General features: G+C 49.1%; 1 protein-coding gene across 1 annotated transcript in view; it reads right to left on the reverse strand.

The window, feature by feature from the left end:
* LOC147668181 (putative cation-transporting ATPase 13A4) overlaps window positions 1–26,694 on the reverse strand; it is a 197,309-nt gene that overhangs the window by 4,415 nt on the left and 166,200 nt on the right. The window contains exons 20-21 of the mRNA XM_086948722.1: window positions 16,825–16,913; window positions 1,870–1,950 (exon numbers count right to left, since the gene is read on the reverse strand). Of these exons, the coding sequence (XP_086804848.1) occupies window positions 1,870–1,950; window positions 16,825–16,913 (170 nt within the window). The remainder of the gene's footprint in view (window positions 1–1,869; window positions 1,951–16,824; window positions 16,914–26,694) is intronic.

Consider the following 26,694-nt stretch of genomic DNA (forward strand, 5'->3'; position numbering starts at 1 on the left):
ACACCTCCAGGGCTTGCATCACCCCCAGGGATGCACCCCTCGGGGCCTCCCATCACCCTACAGAGCCCCCCTCCAGGGCTCCGTTCACCCCCAAGGATGCCCCCCTCCAGGGCTCCCATAACCTCCACGGACGCACCCCTCCAGTGCTCCCATCACCCCCACGGATGCCCCCCTCCAGGGCTCCCATCACCCCACGGATGCCCCCCAGTCCACAGAGTGGAGCATGGGCTCATGAAGCCAGATGAAGGTGGTTGCATGTCCCTAACCACCCCTTTGTTTCTGGACTTGCAAACACCTGAAAGCTCCTGTTTATCTCTTTTTCCCTGACCTGGTAATGGCCGCCAGCTTCCCCGCACCACGGCACAGCCACCGTAGGAGGATTTGTGTCACAAAAACACTCTGCTCTCTTCCTTTTGCCTTGCGCCAACTCCAAGTCTGGCACCATCTTTTTATCAGCTGCACACCTGAGCTCCAGGCCTGGGTGTCCTCTCCACATTTGTAACGTTCACACCTTTTCTCGCCCTCCCAGCTCACACAATGCAGCCAATGGCTGTCCCCGTCTCACACCCACTTCTTCTGAAGTAATGCACTCCTGCCTTGTAGTCATCTCAATACAGCTGCTGAAAGCCCCCCCCCCCGACGCCACTCCAGCTCACTGGCCCACATCTATATGGAGTGGCCACAGACCCCCTCTAGCTGCTGCTTTGCAATCAGAGCCCTGCAAATGAGCCTGCCCGCGGCACACGCAGTGTGCCCACTCAAGAGGGCGTCCACCCTAGTGCCACATTAGGCGTGACAACGGGTCTAGTGGTTGGGACCCTCCGGGAGTCCCCAAAGTTATGGGCCAGGCGTCACTTCTGGCACATTTTTGGGTGGGGCAAGGTACTTATACCTGCCCGAATAGGCCACGTTACAGTGCATGAGATACATCGCAGGCCATTACAAAGCAGTTGCTGTAGGGGGCGCTGGATGTTGGAATAGTATAATTTACTATTCCAACTCCAGTCCGTGCAACAGTAGAGTAGGTGTTGGATTTTAAATCCAACACCTTCTGCTCCTACAGCAAGTCGTTGTAACAACTTGCATTGTAATGGTTTGTGAGGTAAAAATGCGGTCGCTGTAACAACCGCATTGTAATGGCATGCGATGTAAACTATTTTTCCCATACCTGCCCCCACCCATCTGGATTTCCTTTTGTGCCTTCTTATCAAGAGACGTCACCCTCGCACTTAGCCCACTTACTCTTTGACCTCACCTACCAGGGCATCTGATTTCCTCACTCCTTCCCAGCGGTAGACATGGCAGTGCCCATTTGGAATGAACGTGTGGTGTCGGAGTTACCCTAAAGTCGTATACAGCATTGACGCGCCCTAGCCAGGCATTCCACTTTGTCGCCGGAGCTCTACAATGTCACTACAACCACCCTGGTCTGGTTGAGTCTCCTTGAGTCTGGTGTGCACTGTACAAACCTCCGCCATCTCATCTACTATGCCCCCCACCCCAATGCACCCGCTCGTGACTCTCTGCTCAACTACCCCACAGCACTAATACCACAACTGCACATGTACTGGGACATGCAGAAACTGACACGCGCAGACACACATACACAACCCCCCCAAACACACGCTGACACAGTCTCTCTCACACAAACACACACACACACATACACCCACACACACAAGCAGAGATACCAAACACACACGCCCACACACTGACACACACACACACTGACACACTCCAAACACACAGACACAAACACACACAAACGCACACAGAACTCCGGTAGCAGAGGACATGGAGTGTGTACTAAACACTCACAGTGTTCGTCCTAGAGACCGTAAGGGCGGAGAGCTGGAAACATGTACTCACCTCTACAATGAAAGACACTACAAAGACAACCACCAGCATGACAATGATGTACCCCCTCCAGAGGGTGGGAGTGCAGACGAGCTGTGGGTAGAAAACGCTTCAGTCAGTCTCACTGATACAGCAAAGTCTTTTCAAAACAAGACTAATAGTCAGCATCTTGGAATGTGATTACTATGAAATCCTGCTCTCAAATTATCATGACTAACAAAGAAAAATTAAGAGTGTGAAAATGTCAGAGTTGTGTAAGTAGCAAGTTCTGTAAGTAACATGGGTTATGTTAAAGAAAACACAATTTCTGATTGAGTGCAGTGAGCTTAGATTCTCTGAGACACACTCTGTGGCCAACCTTTGCCGCCCTATGTACCCACTGCTCATTGACAGGCGCCTGACACATTGGATTCGTCACTGGACAGAGGACTCCTGGGGAAAGGGTCATCTTCATGACAAGGGTCTCCCACACCATCCTTGGGGTCAAAAAGTAGCCAAATAAGGGTGCACTGATTCCATATTCTGCAAAGGGGTCAAAGATGTCCTGGATCACAACACATTTAAATCCCATCTCAGTATCTGGGGCATTAATCACTGATGATGAGGAGCAGAGATGAGAATGAGGACTGGACCCAGCTTCCATCCTGAGGTGTCCTACCTCACAGTGGGCACAGAGGGTGCAGTGTTGTGGTGACCTCTGGCCTCTGCAGCAGACTGCCATGTGAGGGCATATTCAGCCAAATGAAAGGACCTATATCTTATTATCAGCTGTGCAGGTTGATGAAGGTTCTAGTGTGACATCTGCTTCAGATTCCTTTGCTTTGTGCTGTGCTTTTTCCCAGCCTCCATCTCACTACACTATACAACTTTCGTAGGGTAACCCTGCGATGGCTCTTGGATGCCGGAGGTGGCAGGGAGGAGCCACACAAAAGGCCCTGGAGGGTTAAAAATAACTTCTGGGTAGAAATGTTTGAATTAAACTTAATCACTGGTAATTACTCTGGGCTGCATTCTATTCCATTGTTTTTTTGCTCACTGAGCCAAGACAAACATTGGACAACCAGGTCAGTTTGAAGGCTGTTTCAGGTTAAAGTACAGCTGATACTGTTAGGAGATGCCTCTTCTGAACTCTAACAGAAGCTACCACAGGGCAGTTGTTGCCGTGATGGGCCTCCAGTAGATGTGGTGTTCGCGATGGGCTGCCTCAGGGAGATGTAGATTGAGTTGTATATGTTGTAGGCGCGATGGGCTTCCTCAGCGAGGTGTACTTTGAGATGGATATGTTGTGGCCACGATGGGTCTCCTCAGGCCTCCTCAGCGAGGATGTCATGTGGTCACATTAGGATCAGTATGTTATATTGCACCAGCTTGTATTATGCTGGGCTGTGTCAGCTCACTTATGATGTACCTAGATTCCATCTCTGAGGTCATCATGCAGTGGACATTGACAGTTTAACCAGCTGCGTCTGGTAGGGATCGTTCTGTGTTTCTCCTGCAATTAAAGTTACTTCAAGGAATTATATTGACTTCCATCAGATTATTCACAACATTTTTGGCGACGAGGATCGAAACTGCGCGTTGATGGAAGTGATAGTGAAGTTACGGATGCAGTCATTGTAAGTGCGAGCGAAAGGTGACTGTGTATCGCGTCCTCAATCAATCGCAAACTAAATGTCAAAGCACCAGTTTTACGGAATAATAGCAGACTGAGGAATCACACACAGCATCTCGATGAACTAAGCAACATACCAGTATAATAATAAAGAAAAAGAAAGGAATTACTCACTAGGTTGCTGAAAGAAGTTTTTTTTCACCGGCTCAGTTTGATTTCATAGTGAAGCTCGACTAAGCTAACGATCGATTGGTCGATTAGAATGGAGGAGAAACGAGTGTTCTTATTGGCTGAGCATATCTGCTGAATTGAGCTGCAATTTAAAGGAAGCTTGAAGAGAAGAAGGACAACACTGCCATCGTGTGGGCGAGTTGCAGAATTGAAATAACATTATGTATAGTACTATTATAAAGAGAGAACTGTGTCCTTTGAGCTAGGTAAACTGGAAAAGTACACCACCAATCCAAACACCCAATACATGTTTGAAAACGTTAGGGTGAGCAGAAGGACATAGGCTATATAAATTTAAAAAATAAACGTTATTTAGAAAATTTATATGAAAAAAAAGTAGTCCCTCCAAAGTAGCGCCGGCCGCGACGTGTGTGCTCACGTCAGGAGCACTGGGAGGAGCGGCGTCCGAGGAGCGATGGACATGGCGCGGGGGAGGAGCAGTGACCTGAGGAGCAGCAGACAGGCCAGCAGCGGTGCGAGCAGCGGAGAGGCGGACATGGCGTGGGGGAGGAGAGGCGGCGGACAGGCGGTGAGGAGCAGAGAGGCGAGGAGTGGTAAACTGAGGAGCGGCATATCAGGTAAGCCTCCGGGGACAATGTCGGGGCAGGCGGGTGTCGGTCCGCGGTGAGGAGCAGAGAGGCGAGGAGCGGTAAACTGAGGAGCGGCGGATCAGGTAAGCCTCTGGGGACAATGTCGGGGCAGGCGGGTGTCGGGCCAGGCGGGGGACGGTGATCACAAGATGCACAGATACTCCTCCTACCATTTGGGGTTACTGCAACACGCTGTAGTATGTCGGGCCAGGCGGGGGACGAGATGTTGGGATGCAAAGATACTCCTGCTACCATCTGGGGTTACTGCAACACGCTTTAATAATTATTAGATGCATGTGTGTCTTTATGAAGTCAGAGTCTCGGGGGCATAACAATCACCACCTCGTCTGTCTTCCCATTCACTATCAGAATCTACTTGGTAGTAGACCCCACCACGAAGACAGGTGAACGCACCTTACACTGGGGCAGCCGGGGGTCGGGGCAGGCGGGGGATGGGGCGGGCGGGGGTAGGGGAAGCCTGAATGCTCCCAGACAAGGTCGGGACGGGCTGCTAGTAGTTTCATAAAAGGAAATTTAGCTTGAGAATAGCTTGCTTAAATTGCAAAAGAAAGAATACATAAATAAAAGAAGTTAAGATGAATATCAGCAATCAATTGCTGTTCCGTCACCTTTCTTGATGGTCCCAGGTGAGCCATCAATTGAATGGGAAGAGTGGATAGAGAATTTCGAGAATTAATTGGTGGCATTAGACGGCACGAAATTTCCTGCCGTGAGAAAGAGGGCGTTGTTGCTGGGGTCTTTAGACAAAGAAGGCCAGCACATCTTCAAGTATTAATCATCAGAAGTAAATGCACAAGGAGAAGTGATTGAAGATGTCTATAAAGAAGCAGTGATGAGATTGCAAAAAATGATTTGCGAAACAAGTCAATGTCATTATGAGGAGACATAAATTTTATACCCAACCACAACGTGCAAATGAGTCCATAGATGATTTTGTTGTGAGGCTAAGGGAGCTATCTTCGAAATGTGAGTTTGGACAAATGCAGGAAGAAATGATAAGTGATCAATTGATCGTCCAGTGTGCTGCAAGAAGACTAAAGAAAGACTATGGGCGGCAAGTAATCCAACACTCAAGGATGCTATAGCTATAGCAAAGGTGGTGGAAGAATCAGAGAAATGCACGAGGGAAATGAAAATCACCGCTAATAAAGGAAAAGTTGAGGAAGTAGCAGTTATGGATGATGGGGATGATACCGTGAATGCAGTTAGGAGTAAAGCTCAGTCAAGTAATATTGCAGGTGGAAAAATTCGACCTCAAAGGCAGTGGAGCAAAGTCCCTGCAAAAGGTGTGGCAAAACAGTGCACAAGATCTGGGAGCACTTAGCAAGCTGATTCAAAATTGTGCTTTTCAGTGGGAAAAGACTGTTTAAAATATGGAAAAGGAGGACATTTGGCTAGAATGTGTAAACAGCAAACTAGTAAAGTAAATGCAGTGGAAAATACACAGTCTACATACAGAGTCATAGTGGTGGACGGTGTACAGGAGGTGGCAGGAGTAGAAGGGGATGAGCGCAGAAGAATGCGTCCTAAAGCTGATTTTGTCATCAATGGAAAGAACGTGACTCTAATGGTGGACTTTACACCATTGTTCCAATGGGATTGTTTAAAGAGACTTGGCCAGAGGCAATTTTATCTCAAACGGATGTTGGATTGAAATCATATCAGGGAAATGATTTTCCTGTCTTAGGATACGTGGATGCTGATATTCGATTTCAAGATAGAGTGACACAAGGAAAACTATATGTGGCAGAGGAAGGTCCGCCTATCTTGGGTTGGCCACATCAATTTGATCTAGACATAAAAATGGACCCAAAATCAGATTTTCCAGTTCTGGCCATCCAAAAGTTGAGCTTGGATGATATTTTGCAACAACACAAAAAAGTTTTTGAGCCAAGGTTGGGTCAATTGAAAGGCTATGAACATGAGATAAAGTTGAGAGAAAATTCTGTGCCAGTCAGACACCTGGCAAGGATGGTTCCCATAGCGGCAAGAGAAAAAGTAAAAGAAATTATACAACAGTTATTGGATGACAAGGTCATAGAACCTGTGGAAGCCACGGACTGGTTATCTCCGGTAGTTATCACGAAGAAGGCGGATGGTTCACTAAGATTTTGTGTGGACTTGAGAAGCTTGAACCAAAATGTAATCATGAACAAATTTCCCCTCCCGAACATTAATGAGTTAGTGTTGATGTTGAATGGTGCAAACATTTTTACAAAACTAGATATGAGAAGTGCATATCATCAGGTCACTTTAAATCACCAGTCAAGGAATTCGACATCATTCATTACTGGTGAGGGGACATTTAGGTTCTGAAGGCTTCCGTTTGGCTTATGCTCAGTGGCGAGAGTGTTTCAAAGGTTAATGAATTCAGTTCTTTCTGGTGAGAAGAAAGCAGTGGTGTTTCAGGACCATGTGTTGGTGTTTGGAGAAAGTGAGGAAGAGCTTAACATCTCCTTGGAAAAAGTTCTAGAATGTATAGATAAGGCAGGTTTGACATTGCGTAGGGAGAAGTGTAAATTTTTAACAAGGGAGGTTGAATATCTGGGTCCTTTAGTCACGAGTGAAGGCATTAAACCAAAAGAAAATGTAGTCCGTGCAATTGTCAATGCAGAGGCTCCTCATGATAGAGATTCATTAAGGTCTTTCATGGGCCTTGTTGAATATTATACAAAGTTTGTATTTGATTTTGCACAAAAGACCGAGCCTTTGAGGAAATTGTTGAGGCGTGGCAGTAAGTTTGTCTGGAATAAAGAACAACAGAGAGCTTTTGATTTAGTGAAACATGGTATCATACATGCAGGGGTGTTGACTCAGTTTTAGTCTGGTCTGGAGTGTTGTCAGGAACCATTCAGTCAGTTCTCTATACTACACAGGACATTCCCGCTCCAAGAAGACATCCAGGGTTGTGGTGAAACCAAGGATGGTGAACTTCTGGGTTAATGTGAATTAGCGGGGGAATTCAAGATGGTCGCCGCCATTGCCGTGGTGACAAACCGGCGACGTTCTAGTCTCTCGCTATCTTGAAGAGCGAGCGCGCTGAGAACTGCGCACTTCAAAATAGACTTTACCGTGAGTGGCCGTAATTCAAGGCGCTCACAGGAATTTCGAGTTTTAGTGTTTCCTGAGAGAACAATTCATACTTTCATTTCTGAATATCTTCGTCCAGAGCCGAAGCTGGTTATAAGCGGTGAGAACCAAGTCAGTGAGCGGTTCTCGTTTCTTCGACGTTTGAGTGAAGAGAAGTCCGTCGAGAGCAGGTTGCGCTTGACAGCAGTTCAAGCAAGAGTTTAAGGAGTTTGTGAGAGAGACTTTCAGAACTTTTCCTGAGGAGAATTATCTTCGACTCTCAGTTCCATCTCTTCAGTGTGGACAAGGCTGCAAACATCAGAGGATAGTAAGCTGTCATCCACCGGAGGACCAAGTAAGACTTTTCCAATTGCCTGGAAATAAATCCAGTTCCCCAGAGCTCCCCCATTGCGCTTCCCTATCTCTTTCCTTCCTCTCTTTCCTTCCTGGTTCCTTTTTGCACGCTTCTATCAAGAGCTCAAGACTGTCTCCATAAACTGTATGGCTAACTCCGCACCCTTGTGAACAGACTCCCATTTACAGCAACGTTATCATTGAAGAAGGTAGGCGAGAGAGTACCAAGGGGTGGTGTCAGGGAACCTTTCCTCTAGTTCCGTCACTAATGGGGTGTTCTCCCTTTTTCAGTAATCTCCACTACTTCATGGTAACCATTCGCAACCACATACAGAGAGGGGCAAGGCTCTAAAGGCAACTGGTAGGATAAACTGGATTTGTGTATTATATTCCCTGGAAGTGTAGTTGGAGTTGCTGCATTGTTTTTCTCTCTTTCCTCTGTGCATTAGGAACCCAAGAGTAGTCCTGACCACCAGTAGAACATAGAAGGACTAGTGGGCGCCAGTTGTCGTTGGAGTGTCTCTCTTTTCTGTCCACTTCCCCTTTCCCTGTCTCTGGTGCAGTTGCTCATGAAGCGGCGTCACCGGGGATAGGGCATTGGGAGCCAGCATCAGTTCTGCCTCTGCGAAGAATCTGGGACCTGACAGTTTGAAGTGCCCAAGTGGTTCACTCGCCCAGGCAGAATGGTTGAAGAGTTTAGTTTAAAGTCCCTTGGGGAAATGTTAGCAGGGATTCAGAGAGAGATTGGAGCTGTAAGGGAGGAAAATAAAAATTTGAAACAAGAATTAGTAGTTTCCCGTCAGGAAACCTTGCTGTTGTCCCGGAAGGTCGATGGGTTGGCGATGAGTAATCCTGCAGGGCCCTCCCCAAGTTCTAGCAAGAGTACCACAGATTCTGATACCAGAACGGTAGCGCAGGTTATCCATTCTGTTTCGCCCTTAATTCCGTTAGCAGCTCCGGAGCGATTTCATGGGGACCCCCAAAAGGCCCAGTTGTTTCTGACCCAATGTTCGTTACATTTTATGTGTCGTCCTACCCTTTTTCCTGATGCCCAGTCTAGAGTGGCGTTTGTCTTGTCCTATCTGGGGGGGGACGCGGCAAATTGGGCAATGCCTCTGGTAACACGAGATGATCCTTTCCTACATGATTTTGATCGATTTAAAACGGAGTTTCTCCGCATATTTGATAGAAGGAGGATATCTCAGGCTACTGATAATGAATTGCTCGAGCTCAGACAAGGGTCAGGAGATCTGATTACATACCTGGCACAGTTTAACAAACTCATTGTAGAAACTCAATTGCCTGAAGAAAAGAGAGCAGCTTTATTTTACCGAGGACTTCGGGATGAACTGAAGGATTCCCTAGCTCAGATACCTAACCGGCCAACTGAGCTTTCGGCTTTGGTGGATTTAGTGTTGGAGCTAGATTTTCGCAGTGTGGAAAGGAAAGGTGAAAAGAAAAGGGATTTCCGAGTAAGTGTTCCACGATTTGACAGAATGAAGACAGAAGGGTCTAAGAGTGTCAGTGCTCAGTCGGACGTCGAACCCATGCAGATTGGAGCAGTGCGTGGACCCTTGAGTAAGGAAGAGAAAGAACAGAGAAGATTGAAGAGATTGTGTTTGTATTGTGGAATGCCGGGGCATTTTGTTAAAGAATGCACAAAGAGACCTAAGATTCAAATGAAGGGAAACGCCATGAACCATCAGTAGAAGGGGTCGCTCTGATGGCGGAAACTGAGAAGACGACCCCAGAAGATCATTCCCTTTCGAATACCTTGCAGACTCAGATGCCTCATCTTATTTTGCAGTTGACCCTGAAGTTTCGAGGTCAAGAAATTTCAGTTGTGGCGGTCATGTTAGACTCAGGAGCTACGGGCAACTTTTGCGACATCAAGTACGCAGAGCGAATGGGTATTCAGTACATCAGAAAAATTAAGAGCGAACCTGTGAGAGCGGTGGATGGAACCAACCTGTCTTCTGGCCCAATCACTTGCCACACCGAACCTGTGGAGCTTTACCAAGCGGATGGTCATCATGAGCAGGTGCAATTCAATCTGATTGACGCGCCGCAGTTCCAGCTGATTTTAGGCTTACCATGGTTGACCCTGCACAATCCAACAATTGATTGGAAAATCGAACTGTGAAGATGCAATCAGATTTTTGTCAAGAGAATTGTTATAGTCAGGATCCACCGAAGCTCAGTCCGACTCCATCACAATTACTTTCGCATGGGGGGCAGTCGGTCAGTGTAATCACGTCTGTGGAGATTCCAGCGGAATATCAAGAATTCAAGGAAGTTTTTAATGAGAGGGAAGCAGAAGTATTACCTCCGCATCGCTCTTATGATTGTACCATCGATTTGGAACCTGGAGCAGTGCTTCCTTGTAGCAGAATCTACGCTCTTACGGAAAAAGAGAACCAATATTTGAAAGAATATTTGGATCGCTATCTGGCAAATGGTTTCATTAGACCCTCCCAATCCCCGGTGTCCTCGCCGTTGTTTTTTATTCCTAAGAAGGAAGAGGGAACGTTAAGGACCTGTATTGACTATCGAGCATTAAACCGAGCCACCATCAAGAATCGGTATCCTTTGCCTCTAATTTCGGTCTTGTTGGATCAGATCAAAGATGCTCAGATCTTTACTAAACTGGACCTGCGCGGGGCCTACCATTTGGTGCGGATGAAGGAGGGACACGAATGGAAGACCGCATTCCGAACGAAGTTTGGTTTGTTCGAATATTGCGTGATGCCCTTCGGCCTTTGCAATGCCCCTGCTGTGTTCCAGCATTTTATTAACGATGTCATGGGAGATCTGATTAACAAGATTGCGGTAATTTACCTAGATGACATCTTAATTTTCTCTAAAGACCCTCAAGAACATCCAGAACATGTGAGGACGGTGCTGCATCGTTTACAAACTCATCATCTCTTTGTAAAATTGGAAAAATGCGTATTCAGTTCCAATCGAGTGGAGTTTCTAGGATTTGTGCTATCTCCACAGGGAGTGATGATGGATCCGGGAAAAGTTTGAGCTGTAGAGGATTGGCGTTCGCCCAAGGATGTGAAGGAGATTCAGAGGTTTCTGGGCTTTGCTAATTTTTACCGTCGATTCATCTCCGGTTTTTCACAATTGATTGTTCCCATTACTCGACTTCTTAAGAAAGGGGTGAAATTCCAGTGGTCCAGTGAGGCCGAGAATGCCTTCGTTACCCTGAAGAAGAGTTTTACGTCCGCTCCACTCTTACGTCATGCTGATCCAGCTGAACCTTTCTTTGTGGAAGCAGACGCTTCAGATCAGGCGATTGGAGGGGTCCTGTCGCAGAGACATCCAGATACTGGGCAATTGCATCCTGTGGCTTTTCGATCACGAAAACTGAATGCAGCGGAAATCAATTACACAATTGCTGAAAAAGAGCTGTTGGCCGTAAAGGATGCCTTCGAAGACTGGAGGCATTATCTTTTGGGAGCTCGACATAAAGTAACTGTGTTCACGGATCACAAGAACCTGCAATTCTTGAAAACGGCAAAGACTCTAACTCCCCGGCAGCTACGCTGGTCTCTCTATTTTTCTGACTTTGATTTTGTTATTACTTATCGGCCAGGTAGCAAGAATGGGAAGGCAGATGCATTGTCGCGAATTGATACTGTGGAAACGCAGCATTTGGTGGAAATTCAACCAATCATTCCAGAGACTCAAGTTATCTGCACAATCACCTTGGATGGATTCCACGAAGAAGTCAGGAAAAGTTTGTCTGCAGAAGAAATCAAGGCTTGGGTAGCTCAAGACCCAGAACGCAAGTGTCATCAACAATTGCCATATCATGGAGAAGCGCTGTATCTTCCAACCCTGTCATTGCAAGAAAAGGCCTTGAGGATGTGCCATGATCAACCATTAGCTGGACATAAAGGCATCATGAAAACTCTAGATCTGGTTCAGCGTTATTTTTGGTGGCCTGAGCTGTCTGCCTCTGTCAAGCAGTATGTGTTGTCTTGTGATCTATGTGCCCGAAGCAAAGCTACCCGACAAGTTCCACAGGGCATGTTGCAACCCTTACCAACTCCTACCTGTCCGTGGCATACTGTATCCATGGATCTTATTGTAGATCTGCCCCTTAGCAACGGGTTTAACACCATTTTGGTCTTTGTGGATACCTTTTCCAAGATGTGTCATTTTGTCCCCCTGTCTGGACTCCCATCTGCAAAAGAGTTAGCGAGATTATTTGGGGAGTACGTAGTGAAGTTACATGGAGTTCCCAAGATAGTGGTTTCTGATCGGGGGGCTCAATTAGTTTCCCACTTCTGGAAGGCTTTTCTTCATGGTTTAGGGGTGGAACCGAGATATTCTACCAGTTATCACCCCGAGACGGACGGTCAAACTGAACGTCAAAATCAGGAGCTTGAACAATATTTAAGACTGTTTCTTATGGATCAGGGTGGAGAGTGGGCTGATCAACTGTGGATGGCTGAGTTTGCATGTAATAACGCGAAAAGTGCATCTACAGGCTATTCTCCTTTCTATGTCAATTATGGTAGGCATCCTAACCCTTTTTGTGTTCGGGAGGATTGGGGGGTGCCAGCTGCAGAAGAGTTGTTGAAAGACATGTCTTCCCTTCACAAATCTGCAGAAGAGAACTTAATTCAGGCTAAAGAAAAGTACAAGCAATATGCAGATAGACACCGTAAACCCGCTCCAGAGTATCAGGCAGGTGACAGAGTGTGGTTATCCACTAAACATTTGCATCTTAATGGGAATAGGAAGTTTCAGCCTCGCTTTGTGGGTCCATACCTAGTTGAAGAGGTCCTAGGTCCGGTCACTGTGAAATTAAAACTTCCTTCTACCATGAGGATCCACCCCGTCTTCCATGTGTCCTTGTTGAAAAAGACTTCCCCTCTGGTTAGGATAGAGAAGCCTCCTCCTCCACTGCTTGTTCAGGGACATTCTGAATATGAGGTCAAGGGTATTCTGGACTCCAAGATCCGTTCCAATCAGTTGTTTTATCTAATTGATTGGAAAGGATATGGTCCGGAGGATCGCTCCTGGGAAAAATCTGAAGATGTTCATGCTTCTCAGTTAGTCAAACGTTTTTACTCTCAGTTCCCATCCAATCCAGGACCGATGTTTCGGTCTTTGAGAGGGGGTAGTGTCAGGAACCATTCAGTCAGTTCTCTATACTACACAGGACATTCCCGCTCCAAGAAGACATCCAGGGTTGTGGTGAAACCAAGGATGGTGAACTTCTGGGTTAATGTGAATTAGCGGGGGAATTCAAGATGGTCGCCGCCATTGCCGTGGTGACAAACCAGCGACGTTCTAGTCTCTCGCTATCTTGAAGAGCGAGCGCGCTGAGAACTGCGCACTTCAAAATAGACTTTACCGTGAGTGGCCGTAATACAAGGCGCTCACAGGAATTTCGAGTTTTAGTGTTTCCTGAGAGAACAATTCATAGTTTCATTTCTGAATATCTTCGTCCAGAGCCGAGCTGGTTATAAGCGGTGAGAACCAAGTCAGTGAGCGGTTCTCGTTTCTTCGACGTTTGAGTGAAGAGAAGTCCGTCGAGAGCAGGTTGCGCTTGACAGCAGTTCAAGCAAGAGTCTAAGGAGTTTGTGAGAGAGACTTTCAGAACTTTTCCTGAGGAGAATTATCTTCGACTCTCAGTTCCATCTCTTCAGTGTGGACAAGGCTGCAAACATCAGAGGATAGTAAGCTGTCATCCACCGGAGGGCCAAGTAAGACTTTTCCAATTGCCTGGAAATAAATCCAGTTCCCCAGAGCTCCCCCATTGCGCTTCCCTATCTCTTTCCTTCCTCTCTTTCCTTCCTGGTTCCTTTTTGCGCGCTTCTATCAAGAGCTCAAGACTATCTCCATAAACTGTATGGCTAACTCCGCACCCTTGTGAACAGACTCCCATTTACAGCAACGTTATCATTGAAGAAGGTAGGCGAGAGAGTACCAAGGGGTGGTGTCAGGAAACCTTTCCTCTAGTTCCGTCACTAACGGGGTATTCTCCCTTTTTCAGTAATCTCCACTACTTCATGGTAACCATTCGCAACCACATATAGAGAGGGGCAAGGCTCTAAAGACAACTGGTAGGATAAACTGGATTTGTGCATTATATTCCCTGGAAGTGTAGTTGGAGTTGCTGCATTGTTTTTCTCTCTTTCCTCTGTGCATTAGGAACCCAAGAGTAGTCCTGACCACCAGTAGAACATAGATGGACTAGTGGGCGCCAGTTGTCGTTGGAGTGTCTCTCTTTTCTGTCCACTTCCCCTTTCCCTGTCTCTGGTGCCGTTGCTCATGAAGCGGCATCACCGGGGATAGGGCATTGGGAGCCAGCATCAGTTCTGCCTCTGCGAAGAATCTGGGACCTCACAAGTGTGTGGTGACTGTATATGCGAGTGGTGTTGGGATTGGTGCTGTTTTTGCACAGAAACATGGAAAACAGGAAAAGACGGTGGCTTTTGCCTCACGATCTTTGTCTGAAGTTGAAAGAATTATGCTGTGATTGAGAGGGAGGCATTGGCAGCGGCATGGGCAACAAATTACTTTGGAGTGTTTTTATGGGGCAGTACCTTCACACTCCGCATGGATCATAAACCATTGTTGAAAGTTTTAGGACCAGGTGGAATTAAGAATTGCATTGGACGGCTAGCTCGGTTGGCAGTGAAACTGCAAGACTTTGATTGTAAATTTGAGTATTTGCCAGGTTGGACGAACAGAGTGGCCGATTGTTTGTCGCGTTTACCAGATTGTAACAACAAAGTTCTTGGTTTACAGACGGAAGAGGTGGTGGCGAATGTGGATGGCGCTTTGGAGACTTACGCAGGTGCCATACAAAGAAATATGTGGTATACCCATATGCAGCAGGATGTTGTGTTGTCTGGTGTTGTGAGAATGATCAAAGATGGTGCTAGGAGAGAAGGTACGTTACCAGATGGTATCAGACCTTATGTGAAAATACTAGATGAATTATCTGTAACTCCTGATGGTATCGTTATGAGGAACAATAAGTTTGTGCCGCCATGTGGTCTACGAAAAAGGTTGATTGGTTTGGCACATGAAGGACATATGGGGCAAACCTTGACGGTCAAAAGAATTAAGGCGAATTATTGGTGGCCGAATATGGATGCAGATGTAAAAGAATGGGTGGAGCAGTGTGTAGCTTGTAGAGAGTCAGAGAAGCACTTAAAAGTAGGTTTGGGAAGTTCAAGAGAACAACAACATATCACCAATACAGAGAAGGCATGGGAAAAGGTCTGCATAGATTTTATTGGTCCTTTCACATTTTTGCCAAAGTCTCAGAAATTTGCGTTTGTTTTAGTAGATGTAAAATCGAAATGGATTGAAGTGGCTTTTATGAGTTCGGTAACTACTGCTACCACGATTGCTGTTTTGAGTGAAATTTTCAAGAGGGAGGGTTTTCCATCTGTTATCTTGTCTGATAATGGCACACAATTGAGATCTTATGAGATGGAAGAATTTTTTAATTTAGTAGGTGTCAAGCATTCTTGTTGTTCATTGTACAACCCACAGGGTAATGGCTTGGTAGAGCATATGAATAGAATGGTAAAAGGCACTATGCAGTTAGCATATAATTCACAGATGAATGTGGTGCATGCTGTTTCTGAGATGTTGTGGGCTTACAGGACAACAGTAAACAGTGATTTAGGTTTGAGTCCTTTTGAAATGATGCGTGGTAGAGTGGCAGGGACGAAATTGTTTCCAGCATGGATGCGTGCTAGTAAGAAAACAAAAAAGAAGATAATTCATCTGAAGAGAAAAGTGATAAGTTTTTTATCAATGTTGGTGATTGGGTTAAGGTTAAACCTGGTCTCAACACTAATTTTCTAAAAAAAATCAGAGGCCCATTCAAAGTGAAAGCCGTTGGTGGAAATTGGGTAAAATTGATGAATGGACAGACCTGGAATTTGAGGCGAGTTGCTTTAAATCAAAGAAAGAATGGAAGGTGTAGGATTGATATGGAGGGAGAATCTGAAAAAGAAAGGGGGTCACCTCGGATGATGATGGATGATGATGAAAGTTTTTAAAATAATGACATTGCGGGATACAGGGGGGCTGTTTTAGATCGGGAGGTGAGACAAGGTGATGATGGAAGGAGAGGAGACGAGTTGGTTGTATCTTCTCGTGTTTTGAGAGATGTTGGGGAAAGAAGAGCCCCTCAGTATCTTAAAGCCTACATAGTGTCTGTTTGAAATATTTTCTCATTTAGAACATGTCATGATACATTTTTGAAGCATTTCACTTTTTCATTTGTTTTGTTTATTTCTTTTAACATGTTCTCTTTTTCAGTGTAAGATGAGGAGATATGTTATATTGCACCAGCTTGTATTATGCTGGGCTGTGTCAGCTCACTTATGATGTACCTAGATTCCATCTCTGAGGTCATCATGCAGTGGACATTGACAGTTTAACCAGCTGCGTCTGGTAGGGATTGTTCTGTGTTTCTCCTGCAATTAAAGTCTCTTCAAGGAATTATATTGACTTCCATCAGATTATTCACACCACAGCCATTTTACATGTTCACGTTTAACTTTACATCTTTTCCTAGATACTGAATATTGTCACATTCTTTTTACGTGCCTTTTCAGGATAGTCTTGTCTGAAATGGTTCTTGTTTACATCACCACTGCGTAGGCATAATAGGACGTATCTTGAACATTCTGTCCAAGGACTAGGTTCAGTGCACAGAGCGTTGTCAGCTATTTTCTGACAGCTCGGCGACAACATTATCAGAAGTGATGGCCTGACTGAAACTTCGGCATGGCTACCAGAGTGGAGTTTGTTATATAAACACCACCAGCCTTTGTTTAGGAAAGGGAGCACTTTGCTGACACTGATGAGGTGGACCCATGATGGAATTCCATCCCAGCTTATTCCAGAGTCCTGAATTGCTGTCCCGTACTCCACCAAGACCAGCGCCTAGCGTGCTGACCCGCAGGTAATGGGGAGTCACATCACCCAGTAGGGATTTTGGCAGATACACCCACCCTAGACAAACTAGGATTGATAGCGTTAGGTAGGGGTACACTACATGACAGTACAGCAAAGCCTGTCACACAGAAGCATACTCACATCCATGGAGACGTACAGGTTGTCAATGTTTGCAAATACGAAGAAAATGCAAACAGCGAGCTGCACTGCCAAGGAGATCATGAATATATCTGCAAGAAAAAAGACAGGCATGAGAAGGGCTGGGGGTGACCACCCGAACCCACCAACAGGGGAGGAGCTGTGAATCTAGGAGGTATGAGGCTTGGGGTGACGACCCAAACCAACCACCAGGGGAGGAGCTGTGAATCTAGGAGGCATGAGAAGGGCTGGGGTGAGAACCCAAACCCACTAACAGGAGAGGAGCTGTGAATCCAGGAGGTATGAGGCTTGGGGTGACCACCCGAACCCACCAACAGGAGAGGAGCAGTGAATCTAGGAGGCATGAGGCTTGGGGTAACCACCCAAACCCACCAACAGGAGAGGAGCCGTGAATCTCGGAGGTATAAGAAGGGCAGGGGGTAACCACCCAAACCCACCAACAGGAGAGGAGTCGTGAATCTGGGAGGCATGAGGCTTGGGGTAACCACCCGAACCCACCAATGGGAGAGGAGCTGTGAATCTAGGAGGTATGAGAAGGGCTGGGGGTGACCACCCGAACCCACCAACAGGAGAGGAGCCGTGAATCTAGGAGGTATGTGGCTTGGGGCGACCACCAATGGGAGAGGAGCCATGAATCTAGGAGACATGAGAAGGGCTGGGGGTGACCACCCAAACTCACCAATGGGAGAGGAGCCGTGAATCTAGGAGGTATGAGGCTTGGGGTGACCACCCGAACCCACCAACAGGAGAGGAGCTGTGAATCTAGGAGGCATGAGAAGGGCTTGGGGTGACCACCCGAACCCACCAACAGGAGAGGAGCCGTGAATCTAGGAGGTATGAGAAGGGCTGGGGGCGACCACCCAAACCCACCAATGGGAGAGGAGCTGTGAATCTAGGAGGTATGAGGCTTGGGGTGACCACCCGAACCCACCAACAGGAGAGGAGCCGTGAATCTAGGAGGGATGAGGCTTGGGTGACCACCCAAACCCACCAACAGGAGAGGAGCCGTGAATATAGGAGGGATGAGGCTTGGGTGACCACCCAAACCCACCAACAGGGGAGGAGCTGTGAATCTAGGAGGCATGAGAAGGGTTTGGGGTGACCACCCAAACCCACCAACAGGAGAGGTGCTGTGAATCTAGGAGGCATGAGAAGGGCTGGGGTGACCACCCGAACCCACCAACAGGAGAGGAGCTGTGAATCTAGGAGGTATGAGAAGGGCTGGGGGTGACCACTGAAACCAACCAACAGGAGAGGAGCCGTGAATCTAGGAGGTATGAGGCTTGGGGTGACCACCCGAACCCACCAACAGGAGAGGAGCTGTGAATGTAGGAGGTATGAGGCTTGGGGTGACCATGCGAACCAACCAATGGGAGAGGAGCCATGAATCTAGGAGGCATAAGAAGGGCTGGGGTGACCCCCGAACCCAACCACAGGAGAGGAGCTGTGAATCTAGGAAGCATAAGAAGCGCTGGGGGTGACCACCCGAACCCAACAGGAGAGGAGCTGTGAATCTAGGAGGCATAAGAAGGGCTGGGGGGGCCACCCAAAACCACCAACGGGAGAGGAGCGTGAATGTAGGAGGTATGAGAAGGGCTGGGGGTGACCACCCAAACCCACCAACAGGAGAGAAGCCGTGAATCTAGGAGGTATGAGGCTTGGGGTGACCATCCAACCCACCAACAGGAGAGGAGCAGGAATCTAGGAGGGAGGAGGCTTGGGTGACCACCCAAACCCACCAACAGGAGAGGAGCTGTGAATCTAGGAGGTATAAGAAGGGCTGGGGTGACAACCCAAACCCATCAACAGAAGAAGCAGCTGTGAATCTAGGAGGTATGAGGCATGGGGTGACCACCCGAACCCACCAACAGGAGAGGAACCGAGAATATAGGAGGGATGAGGCTTGGGTGACTACCGAAACCCACCAACAGGAGAGGAGCTGTGAATCTAGGAGGCATGAGAAGGGCTTGGGGTGACCACCCAAACCCACCAACAGGAGAGGAGCTGTGAATCTAGGAGGCATGAGAAGGGCTGGGGTGGCCACCTAAACCCACCAACAGGAGAGGAGCTGTCAATCTAGGAGGTATGAGAAGGGCTAGGGGTGACCACACAAACCCAACAACAGGAGAGGAGCCGTGAATCTAGGAGATATGAGGCTTGGGGTGACCACCCAAACCCACCAACAGGAGAGGCGCTGTGAATCTAGGAGGTATGAGGCTTGGGGTGACCACCCGAACTTACCAATGGAGAGGAGTCGTGAATCTAGGAGGCATGAGAAGGGCTGGGGTGACCACCCGAACCCACCAATAGGAGAGGAGCTGTGAATCTAGGAGGCATGAGAAGGGCTGGGGGTGACCACCCGAACCCACCAACAGGAGAGGAGCTGTGTATCTAGAGGCATGAGGCTTGGGGTGACCACCCAAACCAACCAACAGGAGAGGAGCCGTGAATCTAGGAGGTATGAGGGTTGGGGTGACCACCCAAACCCACCAACAGGAGAGGAGCCATGAATCTAGGAGGTATGAGGCTTGGGTGACCACCCAAACCCACCAACAGGAGAGGAGCTGTGAATCCAGGAGGTATGAGAAGGGCTGGGGGTGACCACTGAAACCCACCAACAGGAGAGGAGCAGTGAATCTAGGAGGTATGAGGCTTGCGGTGACCACCCAAACCCACCAACAGGAGAGGAGCTGTGAATCTAGGAGGTATAAGAAGGGCTGGGGTGACAACCCAAGCCCACCAACAGGAGAGGAGCTGTGAATCTAGGAGGCATGAGAAGGGCTTGGGTGACCACCCAAACCCACCAACAGGAGAGGAGCTGTGAATCTAGGAGACATGAGAAGGGCTGGGGGTGACCACCCGAACTCACCAATGGGAGAAGAGCTGTGAATCTAGGAGGTATGAGGCTTGGGGTGACCACCCGAACCCACCAACAGGAGAGGAGCTGTGAATCTAGGAGGCATGAGAAGGGCTGGGGGTGACCACCCGAACCCACCAACAGGAGAGGAGCTGTGAATCTAGAGGCATAAGGCTTGGGGTGACCACCTAAACCGACCAACAGGAGAGGAGCCGTGAATCTAGGAGGTATGAGGCTTGCGTGACCACCCAAACCCACCAACAGGAGAGGAGCTGTAAATCTAGGAGGTATGAGAAGGGCTGAGGGTGACCACTGAAACCCACCAACAGGAGAGGAGCAGTGAATCTAGGAGGTATGAGGCTTGGGGTGACCACCTGAACCCACCAACAGGAAAGGAGCTGTGAATCTAGGAGGCATGAGAAAGGCTGGGGTGAGCACCCGAACCCACCAACAGGAGAGGAGCTGTGAATCCAGGAGGTATGAGGCTTGGGGTGACCAAACAAACCCAACAACAGGAGAGGAGCCGTGAATCTAGGAAGCATAAGAAGCGCTGGGGGTGACCACCTGAACCCAACAGGAGAGGAGCTGTGAATCTAGGAGGCATAAGAAGGGCTGGGGGGACCACCCAAAACCACCAACGGGAGAGGAGCCCTGAATCTAGAGGCATGAGGCTTGGGGTGACCACCCAAACCCACCAAAAGGAGAGGAGCGTGAATGTAGGAGGTATGAGAAGGGCTGGAGGTGACCACCCAAACCCACCAATAGGAGGGAAGCCGTGAATCTAGGAGGTATGAGGCTTGGGGTGACCATCCAAACGCACCAACAGGAGAGGAGCCGTGAATCCAGGAGGGAGGAGGCTTGGGTGACCACCCAAACCCACCAACAGGAGAGGAGCTGTGAATCTAGGAGGTATAAGAAGGGCTGGGGTGACAACCCAAACCCATCAACAGGAGAGGCAGCTGTGAATCTAGGAGTTATGAGGCTTGGGGTGACCACCCGAACCCACCAACAGGAGAGGAGCCGTGAATATAGGAGGGATGAGGCTTGGGATAACCACACAAACTCACCAACAGGAGAGGAGCCGTGAATCTAGGAGGCATAAGAAGGGCTGGGGGGGCCACCCAAAACCACCAACGGGAGAGGAGCGTGAATGTAGGAGGTATGAGAAGGGCTGGGGGTGACCACCCAAACCCACCAACAGGAGAGAAGCCGTGAATCTAGGAGGTATGAGGCTTGGGGTGACCATCCAAACCCACCAACAGGAGACGAGCAGGAATCTAGGAAGCATAAGAAGCGCTGGGGGTGACCACCCGAACCCAACAGGAGAGGAGCTGTGAATCTAGGAGGCATAAGAAGGGCTGGGGGGGCCACCCAAAACCACCAACGGGAGAGGAGCGTGAATGTAGGAGGTATGAGAAGGGCTGGGGGTGACCACCCAAACCCACCAACAGGAGAGAAGCCGTGAATCTAGGAGGTATGAGGCTTGGGGTGACCATCCAAACCCACCAACAGGAGAGGAGCAGGAATCTAGGAGGGAGGGGGCTGGGGTGACAACCCAAACCCATCAACAGAAGAAGCAGCCGTGAATCTAGGAGGTATGAGGCATGGGGTGACCACCCGAACCCACCAACAGGAGAGGAACCGAGAATATAGGAGGGATGAGGCTTGGGTGACTACCGAAACCCACCAACAGGAGAGGAGCTGTGAATCTAGGAGGCATGAGAAGGGCTTGGGGTGACCACCCAAACCCACCAACAGGAGAGGAGCTGTGAATCTAGGAGGCATGAGAAGGGCTGGGGTGGCCACCTAAACCCACCAACAGGAGAGGAGCTGTCAATCTAGGAGGTATGAGAAGGGCTAGGGGTGACCACACAAACCCAACAACAGGAGAGGAGCCGTGAATCTAGGAGATATGAGGCTTGGGGTGACCACCCGAACCCACCAACAGGAGAGGCGCTGTGAATCTAGGAGGTATGAGGCTTGGGGTGACCACCCGAACTTACCAATGGAGAGGAGTCGTGAATCTAGGAGGCATGAGAAGGGCTGGGGTGACCACCCGAACCCACCAATAGGAGAGGAGCTGTGAATCTAGGAGGCATGAGAAGGGCTGGGGGTGACCACCCGAACCCACCAACAGGAGAGGAGCTGTGTATCTAGAGGCATGAGGCTTGGGGTGACCACCCAAACCAACCAACAGGAGAGGAGCCGTGAATCTAGGAGGTATGAGGGTTGGGGTGACCACCCAAACCCACCAACAGGAGAGGAGCCATGAATCTAGGAGGTATGAGGCTTGGGTGACCACCCAAACCCACCAACAGGAGAGGAGCTGTGAATCCAGGAGGTATGAGAAGGGCTGGGGGTGACCACTGAAACCCACCAACAGGAGAGGAGCAGTGAATCTAGGAGGTATGAGGCTTGGGGTGACCACCCAAACCCACCAACAGGAGAGGAGCTGTGAATCTAGGAGGTATAAGAAGGGCTGGGGTGACAACCCAAGCCCACCAACAGGAGAGGAGCTGTGAATCTAGGAGGCATGAGAAGGGCTTGGGTGACCACCCAAACCCACCAACAGGAGAGGAGCTGTGAATCTAGGAGACATGAGAAGGGCTGGGGGTGACCACCCGAACTCACCAATGGGAGAAGAGCTGTGAATCTAGGAGGTATGAGGCTTGGGGTGACCACCCGAACCCACCAACAGGAGAGGAGCTGTGAATCTAGGAGGCATGAGAAGGGCTGGGGGTGACCACCCGAACCCACCAACAGGAGAGGAGCTGTGAATCTAGAGGCATAAGGCTTGGGGTGACCACCTAAACCGACCAACAGGAGAGGAGCCATGAATCTAGGAGGTATGAGTCTTGCGTGACCACCCAAACCCACCAACAGGAGAGGAGCTGTAAATCTAGGAGGTATGAGAAGGGCTGAGGGTGACCACTGAAACCCACCAACAGGAGAGGAGCAGTGAATCTAGGAGGTATGAGGCTTGGGGTGACCACCCGAACCCACCAACAGGAAAGGAGCTGTGAATCTAGGAGGCATGAGAAAGGCTGGGGTGAGCACCCGAACCCACCAACAGGAGAGGAGCTGTGAATCCAGGAGGTATGAGGCTTGGGGTGACCAAACAAACCCAACAACAGGAGAGGAGCCGTGAATCTAGGAAGCATAAGAAGCGCTGGGGGTGACCACCTGAACCCAACAGGAGAGGAGCTGTGAATCTAGGAGGCATAAGAAGGGCTGGGGGGACCACCCAAAACCACCAACGGGAGAGGAGCCCTGAATCTAGAGGCATGAGGCTTGGGGTGACCACCCAAACCCACCAAAAGGAGAGGAGCGTGAATGTAGGAGGTATGAGAAGGGCTGGAGGTGACCACCCGAACCCACCAATAGGAGGGAAGCCGTGAATCTAGGAGGTATGAGGCTTGGGGTGACCATCCAAACGCACCAACAGGAGAGGAGCCGTGAATCCAGGAGGGAGGAGGCTTGGGTGACCACCCAAACCCACCAACAGGAGAGGAGCTGTGAATCTAGGAGGTATAAGAAGGGCTGGGGTGACAACCCAAACCCATCAACAGGAGAGGCAGCTGTGAATCTAGGAGTTATGAGGCTTGGGGTGACCACCCGAACCCACCAACAGGAGAGGAGCCGTGAATATAGGAGGGATGAGGCTTGGGATAACCACACAAACTCACCAACAGGAGAGGAGCCGTGAATCTAGGAGGCATAAGAAGCGCTGGGGGTGACCACCCGAACCCACCAACAGGAGAGGAGCCGTGAATATAGGAGGGATGAGGCTTGGGATAACCACCCGAACTCACCAACAGGAGAGGGGCCGTGAATATAGGAGGGATGAGGCTTGGGTGACCACCCAAACCCACCAACAGGAGAGGAGCTTTGAATCTAGGAGGCATGAGAAGGGCTTGGGGTGACCACCCAAACCCACCAACAGGAGAGGAGCTGTGAATCTAGGAGGCATGAGAAGGGCTGGGGTGGCCACCCGAACCCACCAACAGGAGAGGAGCTTTGAATCTAGGAGGTATGAGAAGGGCTGGGGGTGACCACCAAAACCCACCAACAGGAGAGGAGCCTTGAATCTAGGAGGTATGAGGCTTGCGGTGACCACCTGAACCCACCAACAGGAGAGGAGCTTTGAATCTAGGAGGCATGAGAAGGGCTGGGGTGACCACCCGAACCCACCAATAGGAGAGGAGCTGTGAATCTAGAGGCATGAGGCTTGGGGTGACCATCCAAACCCACCAACAGGAGAGGAGCCGTGAATATAGGAGGTATGAGGGTTGGGGTGACCACCCAAACCCACCAACAGGAGAGGAGCCGTGAATCTAGGAGGCATGAGAAGGGCTGGGGTAACCAACCAAAGTCACTAATGGGAGAGGATCTGTGAATCTAGGAGGCATGAGGCTTGGGGTGACCACCCGAACCCACCAACAGGAGAGGAGCCGTGAATATAGGAGGTATGAGGGTTGGGGTGACCACCCAAACCCACCAACAGGAGAGGAGCCGTGAATCTAGGAGGCATGAGAAGGGCTGGGGTAACCAACCAAAGTCACTAATGGGAGAGGATCTGTGAATCTAGGAGGCATGAGGCTTGGGGTGACCACCCGAACCCACCAACAGGAGAGGAGCCGTGAATCTAGGAGGCATGAGAAGGGCTGGGGTAACCAACCAAAGTCACTAATGGGAGAGGAGCTGTGAATCTAGGAGGCATGAGGCTTGGGGTGACCACCCAAACCCACCAACAGGAGAGGAGCCGTGAATCTAGGAGGGATGACCAGATATTCTAAAGCAGGAAAAGCACAACTTTAAAACACCCCGCTTGACAATGACATCATACATTTTAGAATATGATGAAATCAAGACTCCACTGGGAAATGAGTATACACTACGCTCAGGAGGCAGGCTCCTGTGCTGTAGACACATCAGGACAAGGGACGGTTGTGCAAGGGTTGCAGTCCTGTGTTTAAACCATGGGTCTCAGGGTAAACCCGAAATTCCAGTCCTAAATCGAGCCAGACTTCCTGGAGCGCCAGGGCCGAAACTGCGAGCAAACACGTGACTTCTTTCGAATTCAAAGAGAGTTAGAGGAGGGATACAATTGCAGCTGTGACACTCATGTTATAGTACACTATTATTGTACGCCTGGCGCACAAAAGAGAACATAGGTTATGGGGCTAATGAGAGCGGTGCACTGGTGTCCTGGGTTTTCCTACTGCACAACAAAAAAAAACAAATGCTTGCTTTTTGGAAAATCCTTCGCTTTAATAGTGAAACACACACCTTTCCTTAGACACGGCTCTTCTAAAGAAAGGGGCGCGGCTTTCATGCACGTGAAAGTGCGGCATGCGGGCTTTGACAACAACAAAAATATTTGCAATTCAATAGGTCTCGCATTTGCGAGAGTTTAAACTGTTGTCATTTACAATGCCTACAGCTCAAAGTCTCGTAAATGCAAGACCTATTGCATTGCAAAGAAGTGGTTGCCATTGTCCCGGCTGCTTGGAAAGTGAAAGCAAACATGGCACGCTGAACGTAAAGAAAGCACGTCGTGCCTGCAGAAGGGCAAATCCCATTAAAGAAAATAGTGTTCACAGACTAAATAAGATGTGCCGTGGAGCAACAGAAGCAAAGGGGCCAGTCCTCGCGGGAGGTTTCAAATGAAGACAAGGCGGTACTAAGGAGGGACTAACAAGGAGATTAAGGAATCAGAAGCCAGCATTTAAGAAGGACAGTGACACAAGCTAATGACAAACATGGGCAGAGAGTGGGCGGGGCTTCAAATCCCTAAGTGCATGCAGCATGCCTCGCAGAGCGGCGCATGCGCTCTCAGGCTCGACCTGAAACAACCTTCCATGTTTTACTCTTTTGAAAAGGTTCATGTCATGCTTTACAAATGCAGCAGAGGGCGCTGTTGCGCTAAACATTCATCTCCGCCTGCACAAGGGGTCTCCCCGCCTGGGATTTAAAGCTGCATCTGCTAATAACTTGTATTTATTCCTGTTTATCGCAGAAAGTATAACGAAAACTGTGGAGTGAGCTCCCATCCTTGGGCACTCTTCCAAAAAGCTCTCCGTGTTTGCACATCCGTCCCTCCTGGGAGGGAGGCGGTGGGGCCTGAACCATCAATGTGATGCTGTGGGGGAGGGTCTCACCTGCGCCCCCTCCCCCCAGTGATGGAATGTTCCAAAGTGATGGACGGCAGCGGTGGGCAGGCTGGCACCCCTGGGCCCACTGCGAGTGCCAACAAAGCAACGAAAAGCCTGAGTCAACGGCCGGCAGCCCACAGAAGCGTTCATCCAATACAAGCCCAGAGCTAGAATAAAACACACAAGGTTTGCTCCTTCTCTGGGGATCAAGAGGGAAGGGGAGGGAGACCCCAATTCTAAAATGGTATTTGTTTTACAGAAATAAAGACCCCCCTTGTTTATCAAACATCTGAATACACATTTACACCGACGAGCCTAAATCAAACCGGAAGCGGATTCATTCAGACCAACAACAAAACCCTTCAGCAGAGACGAGTACAACAAGCATTTTTTAATCCGAAAGACACGCACAGTAGCACACAGCAGAGACCAAACCCGGGGGCAGATGAACACTCAGGGACAGATTCACAAGCCCCTGGCGACATTTGTGCGCCGCCGGTGAATCACTTTTGTGACGCAACCGCGGCATAAACAATGCAGCCAATTTACAATGCGATGCATGCGTCACGTTGTAAAGCCCTGATCACATTATACCTGCGTCAGGTATGATGTATGCAGGGGGGAGTTCCGACGCAAAATAGTCTCTTAGAAGGTACGCAGTGAAACCTACAAGATTTCACTGCGTCACTTCCAGGACGCCACTGCATAAAAACCTTACACCTGCTTCGAGCAGGCGTAAGGAGTGACGCAGTGTTGTAGGAATAGGCCTCCCCGTGCATTGCTGGAGTTGCGTCGTGCTTGCAACACGACTCCAGCAATGCGTGACTTTTGCCTCAACAG

This window comes from Lissotriton vulgaris, unplaced genomic scaffold (genome assembly GCF_964263255.1).
Source record: "Lissotriton vulgaris unplaced genomic scaffold, aLisVul1.2 SCAFFOLD_2870, whole genome shotgun sequence".
In the NCBI taxonomy this organism is placed as follows: Eukaryota; Metazoa; Chordata; class Amphibia; order Caudata; family Salamandridae; genus Lissotriton; species Lissotriton vulgaris.